The sequence below is a fragment of the Sitophilus oryzae genome, unplaced genomic scaffold (assembly GCF_002938485.1).
Source record: "Sitophilus oryzae breed Bouriz unplaced genomic scaffold, Soryzae_2.0 scaffold_1582_pilon_pilon, whole genome shotgun sequence".
NCBI lineage: Eukaryota > Metazoa > Arthropoda > Insecta > Coleoptera > Curculionidae > Sitophilus > Sitophilus oryzae.
In genome coordinates this window covers 2,790,067-2,815,319 of record NW_022146261.1, presented here as the reverse complement: position 1 = coordinate 2,815,319, position 25,253 = coordinate 2,790,067, and the positions used below count along the sequence as shown (strand labels likewise).

Below are 25,253 nucleotides of genomic sequence, written 5' to 3'. Positions count from 1 at the left end.
TTCGAGATCCGTTAAGGGCATATTATCAATAAGGGGTCCAAAGCCTACTAGTTAAAAGTGGCGAACTTTTAAAAATTCTGTATTTCGAAGGGGATCATAACAAAATATTAAGTGTGCTATATTTTTGGAAAGGTAATTTTAAATTCTTTTCAGCTAATTGAAGATATAGAAGGTGTCCCAAATAAAAAATCAATTTTGCTGTTGATAACTCTTAAATTATTAATTTTAAAAAAATTATACTTAAACCATTAAATTCTACGTAAAAAGGTGCTTTGGAAATGTTTTCATAGAAATACAAAATTTTCCATAGTAAAACAGTTACAGCGATTTGTTAAAAATGCACATTTTTGAAAAACACCCCGTAACTCCGAAAGGGTAACAGCGACTGCACTGCAAGAAAATACTGCTTGTCAAAAGTTATGTTTACAGTTATACAAATTTGCCTAACAAAGAAAAAAATGCTTAACGTTTCGGAAAGTTTATCTCTTTCCGTCGTCGGAAGCAAAAAAAATACAAAGAATAAAGAAAAAAACTATTTAAAATATTTAAATTCAACTATTCGAGAACACTTTACTTTTTTAAAACAGATACGTCTACAAGAAACCGTTGACGTTCTGTTAAAATTACATTATATCAAGTTAAACTTCAAAATTAACAATTACTACCTGATAACAATTACTTAATAAGGTAAAACCAAAAAGCCCCAAACTTTCTGTATGATAATTTTTAAATTTTACGTATGTTATGTTTATTTAGGTTATGTTCTTTAAAATCAAAGAAGCGATTGCCATACATTACTAACATCTACAGATGCATGAGCAATACTTTGGCAATACATTTATTTTTATTAGATTGAATTAAAAAAGCCTCTTTTATTTTTCTTTTTGAGGCTATCGCTTCTTTGATTATAATTTTGGCGTTATTAAAATTTATTCTGTGCCCTGTGTCCCATGAATGCCGACAAATCTTAGATTTGTGAAAATCTCCCTTTCTTAAATAATTTTTATGTTCTTTAATTCTAACATTTAAGGGTCTAGATGTTTCACCAATTTTTTGTTTGGTGTTCTGTATTCATTGGTTTAGTTTGTGATAAAATGGATCTAAGTATATTTTGTATTTTGAAATATTTTATTCTAATCTGTATCTACAATAAATTAATAGAGATAATAAAAAAAAATTGATACATGGTTGACATGGGTAAAAATTTATATTATTATTTAAAAAATAGGTATTTAAATTGAATTCTGGTTGACTTGAGGGAAATTATATTGATTTAAGTAATTTTACTGACTTAACTTGCAGATTATCATGATTTAAGTAAAAAAAGACTTAAATAAGGTTATATTGATTTAAGTCTTTACAAAAATGACGCATGAAAGAAAATGACTTAAGTCAAAGACTTAAAACTTAAGTCATTTGAACTTTATATTGAAATTGACTTCAGGCTTAAATTATTTTGATTTTGGAAATGACTTAAGACTTAAGTCTTTTTAAAACTGACTTGTTGCAGCTCTAGGGCTAGGATATTCTATTAATTTTAATTGTGTTTTTTAGACATTTCGAAATTAGTGCAATAAATTAGTGGTTTTAATTAGCGGTGAAGTTTGTTCCTTTAATTTCAATGTCAGCACTCAGAACGTCAAAATTCGTGTTATTTATTTATTTATATTCTATTAATGTTAATTGTGTTTTGAGACATTGTGAATGATCGTAAACTAAAAAGTATATATACAATATATATTAAACCGGGTTGATAGCGTCCTACGTCTTCCGGTACCCAGTTGCCAGTCTTTCATATTCTCCCAATCCCCTGGATGAAGGTTTCTCTCCGACATAGCTTTATGTATTCCTCCGATCCACTTTGCTTTTGGCCTTCCCTTTTTTCTCCTTTCTGATGGTATTCATTTCAAGACTTTCTTCGGTATTCGGTCCTCACTCATTCTTTCTACACGCGCCCATACCATACCAGCTGTCTTGTCTCTATTTCATCTTATGGTGTGCTGGATATGCATACTTTCCCTTATCTTTTTATTCAGTATTCTTTCCATTCTTGATACTCCCGCAGATCTTCGCCAGAAGTCCATCTCGAGTGCTAATAGTCTTTGTTCCATTCTATTAGTGAGCTGTCATGTTTCATATCCATATAAAACTATATTTTTAAAGATGGAATTATAAATAGTATGTTTTTTCTCATATGAGATGTGTTTGGACCATAATACTGAATTTAGGCACCCGATGACTTTTTTACCTTTCAGTATTGTGGACGCCCGGTATAATCTATCTGAGTTCCAAGATAGGTGTATTTACTGCATGACCCTATCCAGATGTAAAGTTTCTGCTGCTTGGCCTATACACAAGTACTTCGTCTTCGACGTATTTACCGACAACCCCCACTTTTCATACTCGTTTAAAAGTCTTGTTGTCATAAATTGTAGGTCTTCCTTCTCTTGAGCCACTACCACTGATCATCTGCGAAATGAAGGTTGTATAGAGTTGTTTCGTCGTTAAGTGGTATTCCCATTCCTCTGCACGATCTTCTCCATTTTTTAGGGCTTCATTCAGATAGATCTTAAATAACATCGGGGATAGGTAGCACCCTTGTCCCCAGGAAAACCTATAGATAGCGCGGTACAAAGTTTTATTCTTGATGTTGCCTCATTATATAGCTGTTTAACTGCTTCTATCGCTGTGTTGTTTATAGAGGATTTTTCAAGAACTTTCTAGAGCTTTTGGAACGGAACGGTGTCATACGCTTTTGTGAGGTCGACAAAGAGCAGATGTACCTCTCTATTGGTTGCCACTTTTTTTTCATTTATATGGACCAGAGTGAATATAGGGTCCATACACGATCGTCACGTATTATTACTCTTTATACTAAAAAGTATAAAATAAATTGTATAAAGTATACTAATTAAAACAACTAATTTATTGCACTGATTGCAAGGTTCTGAATGAAGCTTAAAGTGTAATGAAACCACTAATTGCGAGGGTCTGAATGAAGCTTTAATATAAATTTTTGAAGTTTTAAAATATTCTTTATGGAAAGAAAGGTTGTTACTGCTTCAGCTAACTGTGAAATAGAAATAGCCGACCTTCGCATTCCACCCTCCCATACCGACCACCGCTTTTCGGGTCGAACAAAAGCTTCATAGATTGTCGACCATCTTTCTACCAAATGTCAGGTCAATATTTATGGTTCATTATTTCGGAGAAGACCCTCCGAAATTTTAGGTTCCATATTATGCTTTTAGTTTAAGGTTCTCGAGGTAGCCGTAAACGTCTTGCCTACCATATTTCGAATAGTTTCTCGTGCGTTTGAGGTTACTCGTATTTCTTCAACATCATTTTGTGAATTGCATTTTAGAAAACGTGTATACAGGGTAAGTCAACGATAAAGTTCGTTGTTTCATTGAGTTTGAAAATTATGAAAAATTGTTAAATAAAAATGTTTTAGGGTATGTTAAAATACACAATTTAAAATTATTTTTGAATTTACAAGGTGCGACAAAAAAGTAGGTATGGCGGATATAACATATGTGTTTTAAATGTAATAGGTAATAGGTACCCTATTTTTTATTTTATCAATGTCATGCAGGTTTGTAAACGGTTTACCTTATATATTATTATTCTTTCTGATCTGTTTAACCAAAAGTTTATACTATCTCGTATAAGTACAGTTCGTCTGCTGGATCTGTGTCTATGAAAGGAATGCGGACAAAAAACATTTAAATAAACAGCAATATATTTTATACGTCGACTTGACGAGTACGTCACCGCAAATCGCTCCGCCCACTCATTTTATTGGCTACTTGCAAATTTGTCGAATTTTTATTGATGGGACGCGTCGTCTAATTTTTTACGAAAAACATGGAGAGAATATCGTTTCCCCTCTCACGGATACCCCGTGGCTACAGAACGGACAGACGTACTGTATGTATTTACTCATATTTTAAAGGAACTTTGCTATAACATACTACTTGTCATAACAAAAAGTGGTAATGCTCTAACATTGTCATGCCAGTTACACAAGTTAAAAACAAAACTTAGTTTTAGTAAGGATCTATAGTAGATTTAGAGCAAAGGTTAAGTAATGAATTTTCCTAAAAAAATTAATCAAAATTTAAAAAAAAATTGCTCTTGGCAGAAAGAGGCCAAGTAGTAGGTATGTATAAAAAATAGATCTAAATCTGAAACAATACCGCCATTAACAACTTTTTACTATACTGAAATCTAATATTTTATTAAAAATATTGAAATATGTACCTATTATGAAAATTACTAGTTTTAAGTAGGTGTATAAAATTATATTAAAAAGTTAGATATTTTATTTTCCGCAGAATCAAAATCTAATATAAAAGAGGGACCATATTTTAAAAACGTTATATCCGCAACATTTTTTTTAAAGCGCTCTGTATACTCAAAAATAATTTTTAAACATTTCTTAAAATTTTTCTATTTAATTTTTTTTGTAATACTGTAAACAAACTAGATAGATAATAAACTTTATTCTATCGTTGACTTACCCTGTATAGTTTATAGAAAACCGAAATCAAAAATATCGTTTTTTGAACATTAATAAAAACCTTTATAAAGAAATATTTATACCTACTATGCTTACTATTTTTACTGGTTATATTGCATTAAAAAAAAATGAAGTTAATAAAAAACCTTGACTGGGTACATAGGTAGTCTGATGACAGTGTTGTGAGTGTCTAGTTTATGTGAACATTAAAAGAAAAACAAAGAACTGTAAAGCAAATAACTAAAGTTAAAGTGGGTACAAATGTGAACGATCGTTTGAATCATGACGATGCGTCGGGAACCACCCAAAGGTCTGTTCAGAGTAAGGTACAAAAAACCAATCGATGTGAAGACGATTAGAGAATATCAGAAGTTAAAGGAAAGGCAGTTGAAAAAGCAGACTCGGTGTTGTGTAAAGTACGTTTATATTTCCATAACATATAATTTTGCATGTGCATTTTCAATATTTATAGAATGTTTTATCCATATGGCTAACAAGCTACAGAAACCATTTAACCTACTGCAAATATCACACTATGTTACAGATTAAATAAGTTCTATCGTGGCTAACGTCATATTCAAGGCCTGACTGTTTTGACAGTTCTACCGAAGTGGTCGAGAATTAGTAGTCGTAAACAAACCAATTGTTTTCATTAGTTTCGCAACAAATCTGTGTTTTTTAAGCGTTTCTATGCTAATAAAATTATACTAAATAATTTTGAGTGAATAGTGAACTATCTAGATCCGATTCATAACATCGTACCCTCGAAAAAAAACATACTTTCGGTAAAAATTATAGTAACACCGGCGATGCCGGCTGTGTGTCCGGACTAGGAAAAAGTTGGGGAATTTATATAAAAAACGTAACTGACGTTAACCAAACGTAACTCATAGATAAATGCAACAAGTTTAGATTGGAAAGTCCGTAAAAATTTTGGGTCGCGAAATTATTTTGGGTCGCGACCGTTATACGCGATCTGGCGCTGCTATAGCGGTCGCTAAGAACAACGGCAAACAAAAACAGAAATAATTTTCTCTTGTCAAAGTCAGAATCTTCAAAAATCATAATAATCTTTCAAAATCTAAACCGCTCTCATTAAATTAATTCCGAAAAGTGTTTATAGCGTCCATTTTCAAAGTAATTATTGTTATCTTGTGAGTTCAATTCAAGTTTTATTTACTCCAACTGGTGATAATTGTGAAAAAGTGGCATTAAAAACTTAAAAAGCTGTGCTGTGAACTGTGAACTGCAAAAACCATCGTGGATCGTGGCATAACGTCGGTTTCCAATGTTTCATAGGTATTTCATACATGCGTCCTTATATAAAATAAAGTTTCTTGTATGCAACATACTGTATTTTATTTATAAAATTAAACGAAAATAATAATAAATTTGAATAAACAATATTTGGCGATATAATTCCGGAAAAAGCCGAACCACTCCGAAATTTTCAAAAGTTTTGGGTCGCGACCGTTGCAAGAATAGCGCCAAATAATGTTTACATTGTCCTTATGGGCACTTTCCAATCTAAACTGGTTTCATTTATCTATGACGTAACTGACGTGTATTTTTAGGTAAAACAGTTGTCGTTTCTATATTTTTACTTTGTGAAATAAAAAATGCCGCGACATTGTTCTGTGCCTGTGCCTTGTAGCAGCAATTATAATAAGTACTCAGGATCTGCCTACATTCTCTTTTCCAACAATATTAACTGTAACTAAGTCACGTCCAAAACCTACAGAAGATGCTGTATGCAGTGCCTACAATTTTTCGAAATCAACCCTCTTATATGACTGTGCATGTTCCCATAAAGAGAAAACAGCCCGATGAAAGAAAACAAGATTTGGAAATTCAGGATGAAATAAATATTGAAAATTATTATTATTATTATGAAATGGCAATATATTTTAAAGAAATTAAATGAATTGTACTTTATTTCAGTATTTCATATAAAAAATATCTTTATCTTTTTATTTACGATTTATGGAAATGGTTACTTGAACATCGAACTACAAATTACTTAATGATAATAGTTAATTCTACCTGATATCCACATTTTTTAAATATGTTAGGCAAATTTTTACAATTATTTTTAATTAAACTTTAAAATGTATTCTGCCCTTATCATATACAATACATTTTCTTAACCTGTCGATAAAGTATAGTTTTCAATTTTTTTCATATTTGGAAACTTTATCACAAGGTATATTATTACTAGCTGCTAAATACTCGCTAACGCAATTTTAAGACATGCTTTTTATTATCTGGATTTTATTCTGTTCATCTTATGCTGTTGTTTATTTCATATTAATATTCGTGTTTTAACGCGATAAAAAGTTAATGTTATTTTTTAATACCTTTGTGTATAATATTTTTCATATTTATATCTGGCAAAACTATCAATAAATACTATTATTTACGCAAAAACTATATGCAGTACCATATGGCACAATTCAAAAGCCCGACTATTGCGGTGACGTCACAAATCGATGTCTCTGGCCTGTATCTCATGTTGGTTATGGTTCTATAGATACTTCTATAGATATAAGAATAAAATATATAATTTTACACATATTCTTTTTTTTATGTCGAAAACTTTAAGAGACAAGTATAATAGAAAAATTAGGAGATATGAAAGTAATTTCCGAAAAATATAATAATAAACTGGGCGTTCCATTTAAAATAACAAAGATGCTACCATTTTTCAGATGATTTGGTAATAGTAACGCTGATAATATTTTAGATAGATAGAGCAGGTGCCTTTATATAGAAATCCAAATATTCAAATAATCCTATCACCAGTTCTCCCATTCCCATCGCCGAAAAGTCAGTTACCGGCAGCGGTTAGAGAGCCAACTTTTAATCCATAAGGATGTTTCGAGATTTTAATTTTTTCCTTCCATTATAAGCTTAATGCTATCTAAAATTCAAAATTTGAACTTTGTGACACTTCTACGAGTATCTTAAACTCTTGATGATGTGTCAGTGACCAAATTAACGAAATATGCGATAATTCATAAACTACGAGATATAATTACTAGATATTTTGGCAAAATAGCCAGCTATAGTAGAGTATATCCTCATTCTCATGTTTAGTTAAAATTATTCTTGCTTTATCCACTACGAAGTTACAGGGTAGTTAAAAGTGCCGCTAATACCTTCGAGTAAAGGATGGTACGGCTGTGCTCGACTTGGCTGACTGCCGACTGGGGGGACTGCCGTGTCCCCGGATGATCAGGGAAGCGACACGAAAAATTTATTTTTTAACAAGCAATCGCCTCAATACTTATTCATTTCCACCCTGTGTCCAGATCGAGGGGTGTCTCACTCGGGTAAAAAATGTACACGTACTGCCAAAATATCCTTCCACTGCTAAGCGACTGCCAATGACTATGAAGAAGACTGCCTATGACTTCCATGTAATTATTATAGGCGACTGCCATAAGACTGCCAATGACTGCCAGCGACTGCCAAGAAAATGTACATGTAATTCCAATAGTGAGACACCCCTCGGTCCAGATATTTACACTATGCCTATTAATAAATAGACCATTAAATATACTAGTTGGAAATAACTGTTAAATGTACCGGGTGGCCAACTAAGAATGGACGCCGGCTGTATCTCAGAAACTACTTATCCTATAACTTCGGAAAAAAAATTCTAATAAGTAAATCGACCAAGAGAAATCGCTGAAAATTATTTTCAAATTTGAAAAATGTCCCCTAGGGGGCGTTTCTATGATAGCCAATCATAAAATAGGGGTTTTCTCAAAAATATGCAGGTGAACAGGTATTTTAAATATTACTATTGTAATCATCGAGAACTTTGTATTTTTTTAGATATAGAGAATATTGCTCTATCTCATAAAATAAAGTGGTGGGGGAAGGTTAAACTTGCTTTTATTAAAATAAGGATAACTCTGGTTTGGGTTAGCCGATTTAAACAAACTCGGGCTGATAGGGCTCGTTTAAAAGAGCTTTTCTTCCTTAATGATCTCCAGTATAAATTTTGCTTCCATCATTTTTTTTGTGGTAGCTAGAGGGCGCTGTTTGACTTCATAACGGAGTATTGCGCTTTTGCATAAAAAATTTAAATAGGAGGCTATATTTTTCTTTCCACCGTTAAATGGAGCACAAAATATACTTAACATACTAATAATGTATTTTGGAATATACTATCGCTAAACCACAACTTTCTATCTTCTCTCTAACGAGAGATATTAAGAAAATAAATCATATTAGGCTGTCGCCTATAGTATTATAAGATCTAAAAATTATAGTAGTATTATACGTCAAAATATCAAAACGTTTAAGTTCAGTTTTCATGCATCCGAATTTCGGGCGTTTCAAAAAAAAATGACATCATAAATTTTTAAACGTGTTTATGTAACATCGTCCATCCCAATGACTAAAGAATCCAAGGACAAATAACACCCGAGAGCAAATTCTGACGATGACACCAAACAGTGCCGTGGCACATATTTTTCTTAACCTAGCTGTTTGAAGCAATATTTATATTTTTTGATAATTGTTTTGACTACGCCTATGGTGTATCATCCTAATTAATTACGAAAAAAACGTATTAAAATGTTAACAAAAGGTACAAAACTAGTATCGACGTATAGCACATATCAAGTATATATAGATGTTAATTGAAATTGAAGAATAATTATCGAATTCAATAAGAAAACGCTAAAAAGTTGGAGTGGACTGTTTATTTACCTATGAAACGTAACTCCTGGCTCTTTCTTATCGTTGCTGCTTTTACACTTGAAAGCTGAACAACTAATCACCATTGTAATAAAGTTTATACAAAGTTTACTACACACAAACTATTAAAAATCGCTAAAATTGTCGCTGGTGACCAAATGATGACTCATTGTTTGCCACCAAAACAAAAAAAAAAGTCACAAATTCTGCTGCAGCCCGTATAGGGGCGTTACATGTCCTTCTATTCTTTAGTCATTGGTCCATCCATATAATTTTCAGGAATTTCTTGGTTACCTAATTATACGTAGGTAGTTCTCAGATTAAAATGCCCGAATGTCGGACAATCAGTAATTTTATTTCTAGAAATTTTCTGCTGCCATATTGTTTTTAACGGAAAACGGCCGAATTTCGTATAACCGAAAACTAGGGGTCTATTTCATGTACCGTCATTTAGTTATTAATCCTAGTTCGTCCTTGATTTCACTTGTTTTCGTGTTTTATCTGTTGTTTGTGTTATTTATTATTATATTATTAAGTTTATGTCGTTTGGGTCACTTTTCATATAACACAGGTGCGAATCTTAATATGCACTACTGGTCCAAATCTACCCTTGATGCAAGTAGTTCACCACCAAGGTAAATGTTTAGGCAGGAATTCTAGAATGGCGAATGATTGGACTTTTTTAATTATCTGAATGAAATGAACTATACATAATTTTTAAGAGATAAATTGCCAACTTGTTAGGGGATCCATTATGATGAAATTGCATTTGTTGCAATTTCATCAGCATGAATGTACTCGTAGTTGGTGTAGTTGTGCCGCTTATTTTGCTATGAATGTGTGGGGCTTCTTGGATACCACTTATAGAGATAGAGACGCTGGAGTGGCATATTTCCATGCCCAGCTAGGTCATCGGATTCAATTTGCCTGGGTTTTAATTTATGGGATCGAATCAAGAACGAACATGGATAAATAACAATTAAATGGTATTAAAATGAAATTAAAATATATGTTTTGATATTTTGATGTAACCAGTTTACCTCTTTTTGTTTCCTAGCCTACTACTATAATATTTACACCTTATAATACTAGGCGACAGCCTAATATGATTTATTTTCATAATATCTCCCGTTAGAGAGAAGATAGAAAGTTGCAATGTGCGCTAATATTTTGGAAACTTTGTGCTCTATTTAACTGTGTAAAGAAAAATATAGCCTCCTATTTAATTTTTCAGACAGCGTCAAACAGCGCCCTCTAGCTACCACCGCTACCACGAAAAAAAATCATTAGAGAAGAAAAGCTCATTTAAACTAGCCCTAGTTTGTTTAAATCGGCTAACCTAAACCAGAATTATCCTTATTTTAATAAAAGCCAGTTTAACCTTCCCCCACCACTTTATTTTATGAGATAAAGCAAAATACTATCGAAAAAATTACAAATTTATCGATAATTACAATAGTAATATTTAAAATACCTGTTCATCTGCATATTTTTGAGAAAAACCCTGTTTTCTAATTGGATATCAGAGAAACGCCCCCTAGCGGGCATTTTTCGAACTTGAAAATAATTTCCAGCGATTTCTCTTAGTCGATTTACTTATTAGAGTTTTTTTTCCCAAAGTTATAAGATAAGTAGTTTCTGAGATACAGCCGGCGTCCATTCTTAGTTGGCCATCCGGTAGGTACATAATGTATGTAAAACACGAAAGGATAAAGGTTTCTACATATAAATTATCAAATATGTGATATTAGTACAGTCATCGTAGCCGAGTAGTATATGTAAAGGTGTGGAAAAAATTAGTAACCAACTAATATCAGCGGGAATGTGTAGATAATGATCTCCTATTTAACCCCTCAAAAATCCAATTCGGTCCCAGTGCGAGAAGTTTGAAAAAACGGCCGCCGTCTTGGATTTTTATTTAATATCTCCGTTTGTATAAGTTTTTTAGAAAAAAACTAAAGAGGCGGTTTTTGTAGAGAATTAAATTTGAAACATTTTATCCTAAATTTTATCCTTTCCTCTAAAGTAAATATTAATGAAGATAGAGCTATGTTTTAAATTGTTTATTAGAGATTTTCTACCTTTTATAATCAACTATAATAGATATTTACATTAAGAGTATATTGTTAATCAAGACAAACCAAGTATAAATTTATCAATTTAGGTATAAAAAATAAAAAATGGGGGTTATTTAAAAAACATGTTCTTATACATACAATAAATGTATCTGTCATCATGAGCGTCATTTTCGTTCTCAACTAAAAAACATAAATTTCTGCAACTGACCACACTTCGAAGAACATTTGAGACCCTTTGAGTTTTCTTCAACACCATTTAGAGCACATGCAGAATCTCTTTGCAGTGCAAAAAATACTTTTAGTTGGTCAGCAGGTGCAACATCTGTTGATTGGATAGATCTTTTGGACCTTCCACCCATACTGCAAAGGATCTAACTTGTTACCAGTCCATTCATGGATCTAAAAAGCACAACTTATCACATTTCCATTATTTCATTGTATCTTTACCGTTAACTGAAAGTATGTCGTGAGTAGATATAGTTGCGCAAGATAGACTTTAATGGTTGATCTTGGCAATTCTTGCATTATATAGAGTGTATCTCAAATGATTAATACTTTTTATGGCTTGTTACAGTTTTAAAATACAATTTCATTCTGACCGAAACATGTCTTCGGCAGCATTATTTTCTAAAGATTCGTCAAGGGTTCGACAGAGAGTGTTATCTTTTTTCAGTATCGATAGGCAATAGGCACATATTTTTTATTTTAAATAAAAAGGATCCCATCAAAAACATAGAATTTAATGAGTCACTGTCAAAGTCACAGAAGTTTGATTGGCACTAATTCATAATCCTTGAGTTATTGTTGTTACATTCATATACAAATAAAATCAGAAGAAAAGACCGCTTCGATTAATTCTAGTTTTCTACATTTTTCTCGACTAGAAAGTCAGTTAACGGTAGCGGCTAGACACCTAGCTTTTAATCCATAAAGATATTTCGAGATTTTTCCTGTTTTTTCTTTGGTTATAAGCTTAAAACTACCTAAAATTCAAAATTTGAAGAAGACACATCTAGAATCTAGAAGTACCTTAGAATTTTGATGATGTGTCAGTGAGTCAATGTCGAAATTAAAGAAATTTTACAAGCGATAATTCATAAACTATGAGGTATAATTACTAGATATTTTGGTAATCTAGTCAACTAAAGTATACCGGGTGCGTCTCAAAAGTGGCTCACCCCCTATAACTTTTTTATTTTTTCAGATAAGAAAACGAGATTTGGTATGTTAGTATATATATGACATTAATTATGATTGATTGGCGTATTTAATTGTTTTCGGTCACTTCCTGTTTCACCGGAAATGACTACAACTTTTGATTTTTAAATGGCACCCGCGGTATTTTTTTACTTTATTCTATAGAAAATGACACTCTGAATCGAATGGTATGTCACATGTCAACTTTTGACATATTCGCTCAAAAACAAATTATATTTTAAATTTCAATCTAGAGTGCCATGGCTGTGTTAAAAACACTAATTTTTAATGAAGGAGCCTTGGAAAAATAGATTTGATCGTTTAATGTTTTTAGTATCTTATCCTGGCCGGTTAAAAGATGCCCAAATCGTATTTTTTATCATATCTCAATTTTTTTAAATGGAACGAGGGTGGCTCATTAGCATATTTGGAAAAAGCTTTTTTTTACGAATAATTTGTAACCACACACTTGGCATTTCGAATTAAATTTTCTTTATGAACCGCATGTTATAATTTGAAATAAACCATATTCGAAAATGTCAAAAGTTGACATATGATATGTCATTCTATTCAGAGTGTCATTTTCTATCGAACAAAGTAAAAAAATACCGAGAGTGCCATTTAAAAATCAAAAGTTGTAGCCATTTCCGATGAAATCGGAAGTGACCAAAAACAATTGAATATGTCAAATCAACCCTAATTTATGTCACATACTAACATACCAAATCTCGTTGTTTTATCTGAAAAAATAAAAAAGTTATAGGGGTGAGCCACTTTTGAGACGCACCCGGTATATCCTCATGTGTAGTGAAAAAAATATTCTTGCTTTATACACAACGAAGTTAGAGGGTGGTCAAAAGTGCCGCTAATACCGCCGAGAAAAGGATGGTACGGCTGTGCTTGACTTGGCGGATGTAGTACCACAGCTCGATATGGCATGTACCTATAAATAATATGTGTTTTTCATAATGTCCCATTTTGTCTTTTATTACTTCTCAAGCCATGTAAAGGTATTAATCCTCTGAGATACACTCTATATAATAGAGTTGCATCAAGACATGTCCTTAAGTCTATCTATAATTTAGCTACTTAGCCTTCAACTGAGGACCCTGCTCAACTCCCAATCTACTCAGAACATGCTTTCCCTCAATCTATTCAGAACATGCTTTCAGCTAACGGTAAAGATGCAGGGAATTATTGCAAATGTGATACATTGTGTTTTTGGATTCAAGAATGGATTGGTAACTAGCTAAATCTTTTGCAGATTTTGATGGATGGATAGGTCCAACGTATCTATCCAATCAATAGATGTTTTGATGCCTGCTGATGAGCTAAAATTAATTTTTTGCACTTACAAAGAGATTCTAAATGCTGATGAAGAATAGAGTCTAAAATGATTTTCAAAGTGTGATCAGTGTTATGAAATCAATTACAGAAACTTTTCTTTTTTAGTTGAGGACGAAAATGACACTCATGACGACGTCATAGCAAATTTTATTGTATGTATTATACTACAACATAATTTTTTTAAACAATTCTAATTTTTTATTTTTTAATGCTTAAATTTATACTTGATTTGTCTTTATTGAAAATACACTTTAAATAAAAATTACTTTTAATAAAAGTGGAGGAAAAGGAAAAGCTGTAATAGATAACCTAAAATATAGCTCTATTTCCGTTAATATTTACTTTATAGAAAAAATGATAAGAGATAAAAATTTAAAATTTAATTCTCTACAAAAACCATTTCTTTAGTTTTTTCGAAAAAAACTTATACAGTACGTCTGTCCGTTCTGTAGCTACGAGGTATCCGTGAGAGGGGAAATGATATTCTCTCGATGTTTTTCGTAAAAAATTAGACGACGCGTCCCATCAATAAAAATTCGACAAATTTGCAAGTAGCCAATAAAATGAGTGGGCGGAGCGATTTGCGGTGACGTACTCGTCAAGTCGACGAATAAAATATATTGCTGTTTATTTAAATGTTTATTGTCCGCATTCCTTTCACAGACACAGATCCAGCAGACGTACTGTACAGACGGAGATATTTGAAAAAAAACCAAAAAAATGCAAGATGGCGACCGTTTTTTCAAACTTCCCTCACTAGAACCGAATGGGACTTTTGGGGGGTTGAATAGGAGATCATTATCAATACATTCCCGCTGAAACTGGTTGGTTACTAATTTTTTCCACCTCAACCTCTATCTAGATTGACTGGGCTATATTTAAAGTTTTACATTGTTATAAACTATATGTTCTTAATTCCAGATCACAACACTTCAACACACAACACGACAACCTTCAGCAGGCAGATAGTCAAAAACAGCCTTTAAAAGATACCACCAATACACCTCCCAAGCAGCAAAAATTAGCCAATAATAGTGGCCAAGAAGATCAGCTGAACAATCAAGAACCATCGTCTACTCAAAACACCGATAACACTAATCAACAAGGTGAGTTTTCTTTAATTAAAAGTGTGCTACAGATTAGAATTAATTAGTGATGTAATAGGTGTCTAATAATAAGTGCTCTGTTGAAACTCCTAATCCCAGCATTCCCAACAAGGTTAGGAATTGAACGTAATTGGCGAAGCAACTTTAAATTACTTTAAACTTTTAATTAGGTTACAGAATGACATTTTTTGAGCACACTTTATACAGGGTCCGGCAATAGTATAGTGCGTCGGGCAACTCCTAGAATAAAAACACTTGAGAATTTTATTTAAGTGCAGACCTAAAGCACGGCACATAAAACAATCGGCACGCCAACTCTACTCAGATTCCATTGTTTAAAATTTCTATAAAATTTGACCTTGTCGGCGCCATTATGGTTTCCTAGTCAGGGCCGGATTAAAACGTATTAAAAAATTTCTCAGAAAATACGACAGGGTCGTATTAAAAAAATACTGTAATTGACTGAAACTGAATTTTATTTACAATACTTTTGTCCAAACAAATGAATCGTTAACCGCGCATACTTCTCGAAAAGTAAAAATGAAAAAATCAATTAAATATTTCACTGTAGAGAATAGACAATTAAAATTAAAAACATGCAACTAACAAAAACATGCCAGGAGTTACAAACAAGAATTAAAAAAATACCAATAAAATATTTATTGAACAATATAAAGAGGCTACGTACAAATTATGCCCATCAATGGGCGTAGCAAATTTTATTAATATTCAAATTTCACAAATTAATAAATCCACAATTTTTTTTTGAGAAACTTCTATTTTTTTCATGGCAGGAAACAAAGTAGGTACCGCATTGTATTTTATACGGCTAGAAAGTGAATTGGTAAACATTTTAAATTCAAAGTGAACAGAACACAACCTGTACTTGTGGGCCTTATTTATATCTTCAATCAAGTCTTCTCCATTAGCTGCAATTGCCCATGTTCTTGCCCTAAAAATGTATTGTTAACTTATTTTCGATATACTCATTTTATTTATTTTTATAATTATATTTAAATGAATAATATAATGATTTTTAAATTTAATTTTTAATGTCTAGATTCTAGATACAACATTAAATTTTATTTTACTAAATATTTAACATTAAATCTTACTAATATTAAAGTTTGTTAAGATTTTTAATTAGATCTTCCTATTTAGCTGAATGTCCTAATATGTATACGACTGTTTTTTTTCACAACTAAAATATGTTAAAATAATTAATCACATATGTATATACATACCTAATCGGATCTCTAGGAAACAGAAAGAAACTTTTATTGCAGTTTAGTCCTCTACTCGGGCAGTTTTTTGCTGCACAACTTCGCCCAGGCATTTTAAAAACACGTAAAAATTAACGATTTAAAAATGTTCAGAAAAACAAAAATAAATTATATAACACAAGAAACGAAAACAAACTAGAAAAACCAAATATATAACACAATAAACAAAAATAAAACAACAACTATAAAATATAACTCAAGAAATAAACAAAATAAATTAATCCGTACGCTACTGACTCGAATCAGCCGAAAGTGTGCGCAGTCGATGAAAGAAACTACGACACTGGTTACTTTCTGTTGATGGAAACCCTAATGGCGGCGTGCGCGACGGTATGCGCGTAGCGTTCCCGCCAAAGAGAGTTAGCCTGCCGTGTGATTTATATGCCGTGCCTAAAGTATGTACTGGATGTATTTCAGGAAACTATTTTAATTTCTACAGGGTGGCCCAAAATAGTGTGAGTGGATTGGTATGATTTTTTTATGGATCACCCAGTATTTTATTGCATTTTTGACTTCCTTTCAGACCACTTTACATAATCCTTAGATATATGATTAAATATATTTCGATAGTTTCAGAGATATTAATAAATAAATAAAAAATATATTTTTTTCGACCTTTCTTAAAAAAATTATTTCAAATACAAGAACTGTTCTGAAATCAAAACTACACTCACCGGCACGAGAAACCGGCACCTTAAAATATTGATGTATTTATATAACTTTAATATATTTTGTTCTAGTGGGCCGATGATTTTTTAAGAAATTTTTAGCCAATATTTGGCTTTTTAGTATCTCCTTCTAAAAAAATAAAACAATAAAAAAAGTTAAAAATAATATCTTTAAATTTCTGCCCTGGATATTATTTATTTGAATCTTCCAATTGGCTCGATCTTCCTTATTCAATGTTAATTAGCGCTGATCAATATTGTTGCAATAAATATAATCAGATTAAAGAATTTAAGAAACCAAAGTCGGACTTGAAATTATTTTAAATACTAATTAAATAGTTTTGTTGCTGTTAAGGTATCCAAAACAAAAAAAAGTATAAAGTGTGGCCATATCATTGTATTCAGGAAAGCGAGTTTTTTCAAAACGTGAAATAAAAATGCAGGTCCGTATTTTAAAAAAAATAAGTCGGCCTCTGTATCTCACAAATTATGAGCTAATTTGAAAATCTAAAAATACAGTCAGATAGCCCTAATAAAGTGACTATGAGAATGGGCAATTAGTTTCTAAAATGTAACGACAGGAAAAAATAAAATTGATTTTCAAAAAATCAACATCCCAATATGCAACTTTGCCCCAATTTAACCATGTCCGTATCTATTACGGTTACCGAGATACCAATGCTCGTACCTCGAATTTATAACACCCTGTATATTCCTAAAGTGGTTGCAAATAAAACTAATACGGATATATTGATTGTTTTCACTAGTTAAAATAACACACATGATTAATATAGGTAATTAATGGCATTATTTAAAAAAAACTAAAAGAACGAGCAAAGTCTACCTATAATGATACTCACACTTAAACCTTATTTGAACTTTGTATTATTTTGAAAATAACACCTATTTACACGAATTGATACTACCCTTGTTTATATATTCTTAAAGTTGCCCAACCGACTAGACAAAATGTGCTGCCAACTGGAGGACAAATCGTGAACCTTTCGGGGCGGAGTCAGAAATATCGATTATTTTCGTTATTTTCCTCAGAGTAATGTAATAATATAGCCCGGGTTTCTGCGAACTTTAATAGTGATCAGCTGATTAATAAATTTAAACGAAACTTTTATTTTATTGTAAATTGTGGATTATTTTTGCCTGTTATTTTAAGAATTCTAAACCGTATAACAAAGAAATTATTATTTCGATATGTTGGTACATTATTTATAATTTACGATAATGTTAATTGCTGATAATTAATATTCAAAAAAAGTTACACCTACCTATGTTAATTTGATTTAATGCAGGTTTATTAAAGAATCTTTTCATTCTTAGATTATTTTATTCTAAATTGATTGTTTAACGAATTTTACGATATTTTTTTTTGAAAACATAAAACTTTTCACATTCTTGATTAAATGTTCAAAAAATTGCAACTTGCTTCAATATTATTTGACATTAAAATAAATATATTGTACTTAATACACCATCTAAATCTTTATTACACCAATTAAATCTTTATTAATGTAAAATATGGCCAGAGTTTTAAAATCAAGTTTGCTTTAAGTTTGTATGTGTGAAGAATTATAAAAACTAAAAATTTCATTATTTTAACTCACACACAAATCCCGTTAAACCATAAAACTTTCTAAAAGCAGGATACATGTCTAACTGAAATAATTCAAGTACATTTTCATTAAAAAAATGTATCAGGAAAATAATTTAATTAGATAATGCAAAATTTATTTTTTATTCTGTTTCATATTATGGTCTTTAGTATTTTCAATATACAGGGTGTTTTCTACGACGTTCCCTATGGGTTTCTCGAAAACTACTGCAGATAGAGAGTCGGTTAAATGGGGAAAGAATTGCAGTTTTGTGGTCATAAATATGCGCCTTTCAGATTTTTGAAAAAGTTCATGGATTACTAGATATTTCGAAAAAAAAAACTTTGGCTATTTTAAAAATTGTCCCTAATTCCATTATAGGCTATTTTAATCAAAAAGTTTTCAGATAAAAGTTGTAGATAATCACATCCTTAATGAGATTGCGTCCTCCTAACGTCGTGAACGTTATTTACGTTTTTAAGAGAACGGTTTTCAAGACATGTTAGAAAAGTTAAATTTAGATAGTCGCGCATCAATAGGGTGGTTCCAATATGACTTTCATTATGAAACTTCCCCCCCCCCATAATGAAAGAAATGTTAAAAATTATTTATATCACAATTATGCAAACTCAGGGATCGGAAGAGGTGGATGGTGGACCAATTGCATGGGCCCTCTCGAAGAGGCGGTACGGGAGAACATTTTCTAAAATAACTTAAGTGTATGGGGTAGTGATATTATGAAGTTTTAGTTTGCGTAATGTAAATCGTAAAGAACCGTTTAATAATATATTCTGTGTTTTTATGTTATAAATCATAACAGAGTAAGAATACTATGCCAACTAAGTGAAATTAGCCAAGAAAGAAAAGAATTGGCTATAACTATAACTCTGTATCTAACTGTAATTTTTCGATAAAAACATATATACCTATATCGCTGAAAAGCTTAAAAATGGTGATTTTTATGAAGTCATGGCCAACTATGGTCAAAAATTACAGGCTTTAGAAAAAATCAGAAAACACAAACTCATTAGGTATGTAATTATCTACAACTTGTATCTGAAAACTTTTTGTCTAAAATATATTATAATGGAATTAGGGACAAGTTTTAAAATAGCCAAAATTTGTTTTTTTTTCGAAATATCTAGTAAGCGATAAACTTTTTCAAAAATCCGAAAGGCGCATATTTATGACCCCACAAAACTGCAATTCTTTCCCCATTAACCGACTCTCTATTCTCTATTTCCAGTAGTTTTCGAGATACCCATAAAGAACATCTTAGGAAACTCACCCTGTATAGTATTTTGAAACTATTATTATTATTTGATTAGTTTAATTTGATTAATAAGACTAGATGAATTTAATTTCAAATAAATTTGATCAGATTTTTTTTCGTATATTCTGCTACCAGAAAACCAAGATTATATGATAACGCACTTTTCAACGAAGTTGAAGGAAGATATAGTGTATCTATCACAATACTTAATAGAACTACTACAATTACAAGAAAAACAAAAAGAAAAAATACCCAAATACCCCTTCAGCTACTACTCAACTACAAAATAAACGAATATAATCTCTTAAAAACACTACACAACTACTTATTCTTGTATTCTACACTGAACAAATGATCAATTTGATTACTAAGTTATCAAACAAAAAGAAAAAATAACAAAATTATCCCTTCACCTACTACTTAACTACAAAATAAACTATAAAAACACTACTAAACTATTTTTGGTAGACTACACTAACATGCTACACTAAACACTATAATTAAACTTAATAAATTAATCTAATTTTACACTACAACTGCAAAGAAAAAAGAAATTGAACATTTTCTAAAACTAGAAGAAACAGAACTTCCATACGTGCGACCAGGATAATAGGTCAAGGGGACAAAGAATATAAAATACTTTAAAATGTGCATTCAGAAAAAAAAAATACCTCGAAAATTATCTAAACAAACATTTTTGTTTCTTATCAGTAAGAAACATCGGCTTCGTCGGCGTTGAAGAATCTGTCGGGTATTTACAATGGTCGAATTGTATAATTGCCAGCTTTTATAGCATATCTAATAGAGAAAAAGTATCTGGTCGATTAGTAACCAATTGGCATAGTCCGAAAATTATCGATTTTTATTTTCTCTGTTTTTATTGGTAGCTTCAAAATTCAGAGTAACAAAAAAAATATTTCTGTAGGGAAACCGGTCCTGCCATCTAGTAGTCTTAGTCCATAAACGTCTTAGGTTGATCTACTTTAAAAATATATATACAAGGATACTACTAACTAAACCAAAAATTATATTTCTGAGTAACAAACGATAGTACTAAAATATCCCAAATTGAATATAATACAGTACCTTTGTCTCCGGATTGGTTTTACAAGAGGAAAAACTATTTTATTATTGATATTTTGAAAAAAATTCATTCGTCATAAAAAAATTTTGCTTGTTCTAAAATGGTTAATCCGGTTTATACTTTTTCAAATTTCTATACCTTTTTAGAGGAAATTAAAAAAAACATGAAAATATGTATAATATACAGGGGTTTCAAAAAACTTGTGCCATCTCTCGTGGAAAGATTCCTCACGTAAAAATATGACTTATTTTTCATATCAACATAGGTCCGATTCTGCTTTGTTTTGTAGCTACAGGGTGTTAAAATCTTAATAATTTTTAATTTTATCTCATCAAGGAGGCCGAAATCGACAAAATACCAAGGAATAACTTACTTAATTGGTATTAAAGACCCTATACAATTTTGATATCAAAAGATAAAATGTCAGTGGCGCACATTTTTTCTTTGAAAAATATTCCAGTGATAACCCATATGCACGTCCCTGGTGAATATGTCGACACTTAGTACATTTTTTACGACTTTTAAGCTTTAAAATATGTCGCATTTAGTACATTTTGCCCTCAAAATTTTATTGGGATCATTAAAAGTACTTGGAAGAAAATTATAATGAATCGAAAAATTATAAGATTTTAGTACCCTGTAGCTACAAAAAAAAAACAGAATTGGACCTATGTTGATATGAAAAATAAATCTTATTTTTACGTGAGGAATCTCCCCACGAGAGATGGCACATGTTTTTTGAAATACCCTGTATATGGTTGAATCCTTATTTAACGCCTTTTGATTTTTAGGATTTAGAAAAAACTCAACCATATTTTCATGATTTGTTTAATTTTCTCTAAAACGATATGGAAATTTTGAAAAGTATAAACGGGATTAACCATTTTAGAATAAGCATTTGTTTTTAAGAAGAATGCATTTTTCTCAAAATGTCAATAAGAAAAAAGTTTTTCCTCTTGTAAAGACAATCCGGGGACATACTGTATACAGAGTGGTTTCGAAATAGGGCCATTTAAGTACAGATTAATTATAAATTAATAAATTATAATAAAATTATAAATAATAAATAATATAAAAAATAAAATAATTAATCATTTAAAATAGATCAATAATAGAATTAATTAAATAATAAATAACAATAAACCTGATGAGTTTTTGAACCACTGAATCACCCGGTATTTATTTCTTAGTTGAAATAATTACAGTTTTCAAAGAAAAAAAAATCATTGAAATTATTTATAAGATTTTTTTTACAACAAAAAGTATTAGATGTAGTGAAATTTAGTTTTGATACCTATAATAGTTGTCTGTTGTTTTTGTAAACGAGGAGTTTCAATAGAATGTTATTGATTTTAGGGTCACGGTCTCTTCAGTGTTTGGAAACTCTTGCCCAAAAGGCTGGCATTCATGATATTACAGCTGACGATTGTAAATATGATGTCGCAAATACATTACTGATTTTTAGGATTTAGAAAAAACTCAACCATATTATCATGATTTGTTTAATTTTCTCTAAAACGATATGGAAATTTTGAAAAGTATAAAGGGGATTAACCATTTTAGAATAAGCATTTTTTTAAAGAAGAATGCATTTTTCTCAAAATGTCAATAAGAAAAAAGTTTTTCCTCTTGTAAAGACAATCCGGGGACATACTGTATACAGAGTGGTTTCGAAATAGGGCCATTTAAGTACAGATTAATTATAAATTAATAAATTATAATAAAATTATAAATAATAAATAATATAAAAAATAAAATAATTAATCATTTAAAATAGATCAATAATAGAATTAATTAAATAATAAATAACAATAAACCTGATGAGTTTTTGTACCACTGAATCATCCGGTATTTATTTCTTAGTTGAAATAATTACAGTTTTCAAAGAAAAAAAAATAATTGAAATTATTTATAAGATTTTTTTTTACAACAAAAAGTACTAGATGTAGTGAAATTTAGTTTTGATACCTATAATAGTTGTCTGTTGTTTTTGTAAACGAGGAGTTTCAATAGAATGTTATTGATTTTAGGGTCACGGTCTCTTCAGTGTTTGGAAACTCTTGCCCAAAAGGCTGGCATTCATGATATTACAGCTGACGATTGTAAATATGATGTCGCAAATACATTACTGATTTTTAGTATTTAAGAAAAAACTCAACCATATTATCATGATTTGTTTAATTTTCTCTAAAACGATATGGAAATTTTGAAAAGTATAAACAGGATTAACCATTTTAGAATAAGCATTTTTTAAAAGAAGAATGCATTTTTCTCAAAATGTCAATAAGAAAAAGTTTTTCCTCTTGTAAAGACAATCCGGGGACATACTGTATACAAGAGTGGTTTCGAAATAGGGCGATTTAAGTACAGATTAATTATAAATTAATAAATTATAATAAAATTATAAATAATAAATAATATAAAAATAAAATAATTAATCATTTAAAATAGATCAATAATAGAATTAATTAAATAATAAATAACAATAAACCTGATGAGTTTTTGTACCACTGAATCATCCGGTATTTATTTCTTAGTTGAAATAATTACAGTTTTTCAAAGAAAAAAAATCATTGAAATTATTTATAAGATTTTTTTACAACAAAAGTATTAGATGTAGTGAAATTTAGTTTTGATACCTATAATAGTTGTCTGTTGTTTTTGTAAACGAGGAGTTTCAATAGAATGTTATTGATTTTAGGGTCACGGTCTCTTCAGTGTTTGGAAACTCTTGCCCAAAAGGCTGGCATTCATGATATTACAGCTGACGATTGTAAATATGATGTCGCAAATACATTACTGAATTTGGACAGAGGACACGAATTTATTAAACAAAGCGTTGATGCTAGTATGTCAGGCACCATGGCTGATATTAACAAACAGGTAATTACAAAAAATACGATCAGCTCAGTAGAATTCAATGGAACATATATAATGTCTACTTTTTTTAATTCTAGCAACAGCAACAGATTGTTGATGCCAATACGCAAGCTATCCAGCAAAATCAGCAAGTACAACAGCAACAACAACAGCAGCAACAACAAGAACAACAGCAGCAGTTGCAACAATTACAGCAACAATCGTTAGTTGGTACTCAAAGCCCGCTTCAACAAGTGACAGTAAATGCTCAAGGTAAAATTAATATTATCGCTGTGTTTCTCTATTTTTCTTCAATCGTGGCAAAGGGTGTTTTACTTTCTAGACAGACAAACATGTTACTTAAAATTAAGTTGATATTATCAAATATTTTAGTGTATCTATTGTAAATTATTTAGTGTGAGTTTATATTTATAGCGATTAAAGTATGGGGTTTAGCGTCCCTCAGACACTCCAGTAAAGCCGGTACTGACTAAAAATGCATACAATAGAGACCTGTATGTCCTAGAGACCTGTGTCAATATCGAATATAAGTTTTTAATTAAATTTATGCAAATTATTTCCACAATGGGTTATTTTTCTTCTATTTATTTTTTCTTTTCTTATGACCCTTAAAGGAATACTTTCTAGGTTCTAGGGGATTCATCTGCGGCAGTGGCGCATCTAGAGATTTGGTCTGGGAGGGGTAGTGGCAATATTTAAGTAAAGTAGATACTAGATTTAGATTAAATTTATGTTGAAAGGTGTTTTGGGACTGTGGAAAAAAAACTTAAATAAAACTTCCAGATATATAACTATCAATAAGTCATAAGATATCCCAGATAGGGTCTGTGTACTTTCGTACTACCGAGGCACAACTATCAATAGTAAATAATTTTTTTTTCGGCTAGACAAAAATATAAAATGGAAAAATATTTACGAAAGTACCTACTACCATTTCACGCAGGCCACTATCGCGCCATGAGGGTCTTATACTTCACGACATGTCGTATTTAGATACTCTGCGCTGTGATCGTCATTTTGCGGAGTCAATACAAGCTCACCCGATGATGGAGTGGAGCGCCGAAACCGGTAGTGATAGCAGGATGTTCCCCATTATGACGAACACAGTGTGAAATTAATTTCTATATTGGCAGTTCTGGCAGAAAAATGGCACACATAACACTTTTACTACTGCTACTGGAGGTGCTAGGTTAGGTGTAATATTAGCTGTATAGGTACTACCCAAGTAACAAAATTCCGACTTCCGACTAGTTTTGACTACGCGCAACGTTGAAATTGGTACTTCTCCCTACTCAAAACACGTAGCCAAAACGTCGCTACGACGTTGCACTTAAACAGTTGTATATTTTGGACACTTAACAACGTTGGCAAACGTTGTAGGCCACAACGTTGTTAGAAGTTGGGTTTTATACCGTTGTCATTACGTCGCCAGAAGGCATGTTTATTGTACTACAGAATAACAAACGCAGTACAACGTTGTGCGACGTTTCATTAAACG

General features: G+C 31.2%; 1 protein-coding gene across 2 annotated transcripts in view; it reads left to right on the top strand.

Moving 5' to 3' along the window:
• The first annotated feature begins 4,707 nt into the window (after nucleotides 1-4,707).
• LOC115879647 (polyhomeotic-proximal chromatin protein-like) overlaps nucleotides 4,708-25,253 on the top strand; it is a 70,669-nt gene continuing 50,123 nt past the window's right edge. Inside the window, exons 1-4 of one of the 2 annotated variants that reach the window (XM_030896548.1) lie at nucleotides 4,708-4,938; nucleotides 14,776-14,960; nucleotides 23,577-23,758; nucleotides 23,833-24,007. In XM_030896548.1, the coding sequence (XP_030752408.1) occupies nucleotides 4,805-4,938; nucleotides 14,776-14,960; nucleotides 23,577-23,758; nucleotides 23,833-24,007 (676 nt within the window). In that variant the 5' untranslated portion in view covers nucleotides 4,708-4,804. Of the gene's footprint in view, nucleotides 4,939-14,775; nucleotides 14,961-22,855; nucleotides 23,000-23,576; nucleotides 23,759-23,832; nucleotides 24,008-25,253 lie in introns of those variants that run through there. The other variant, XM_030896547.1, reaches the window with a different exon arrangement.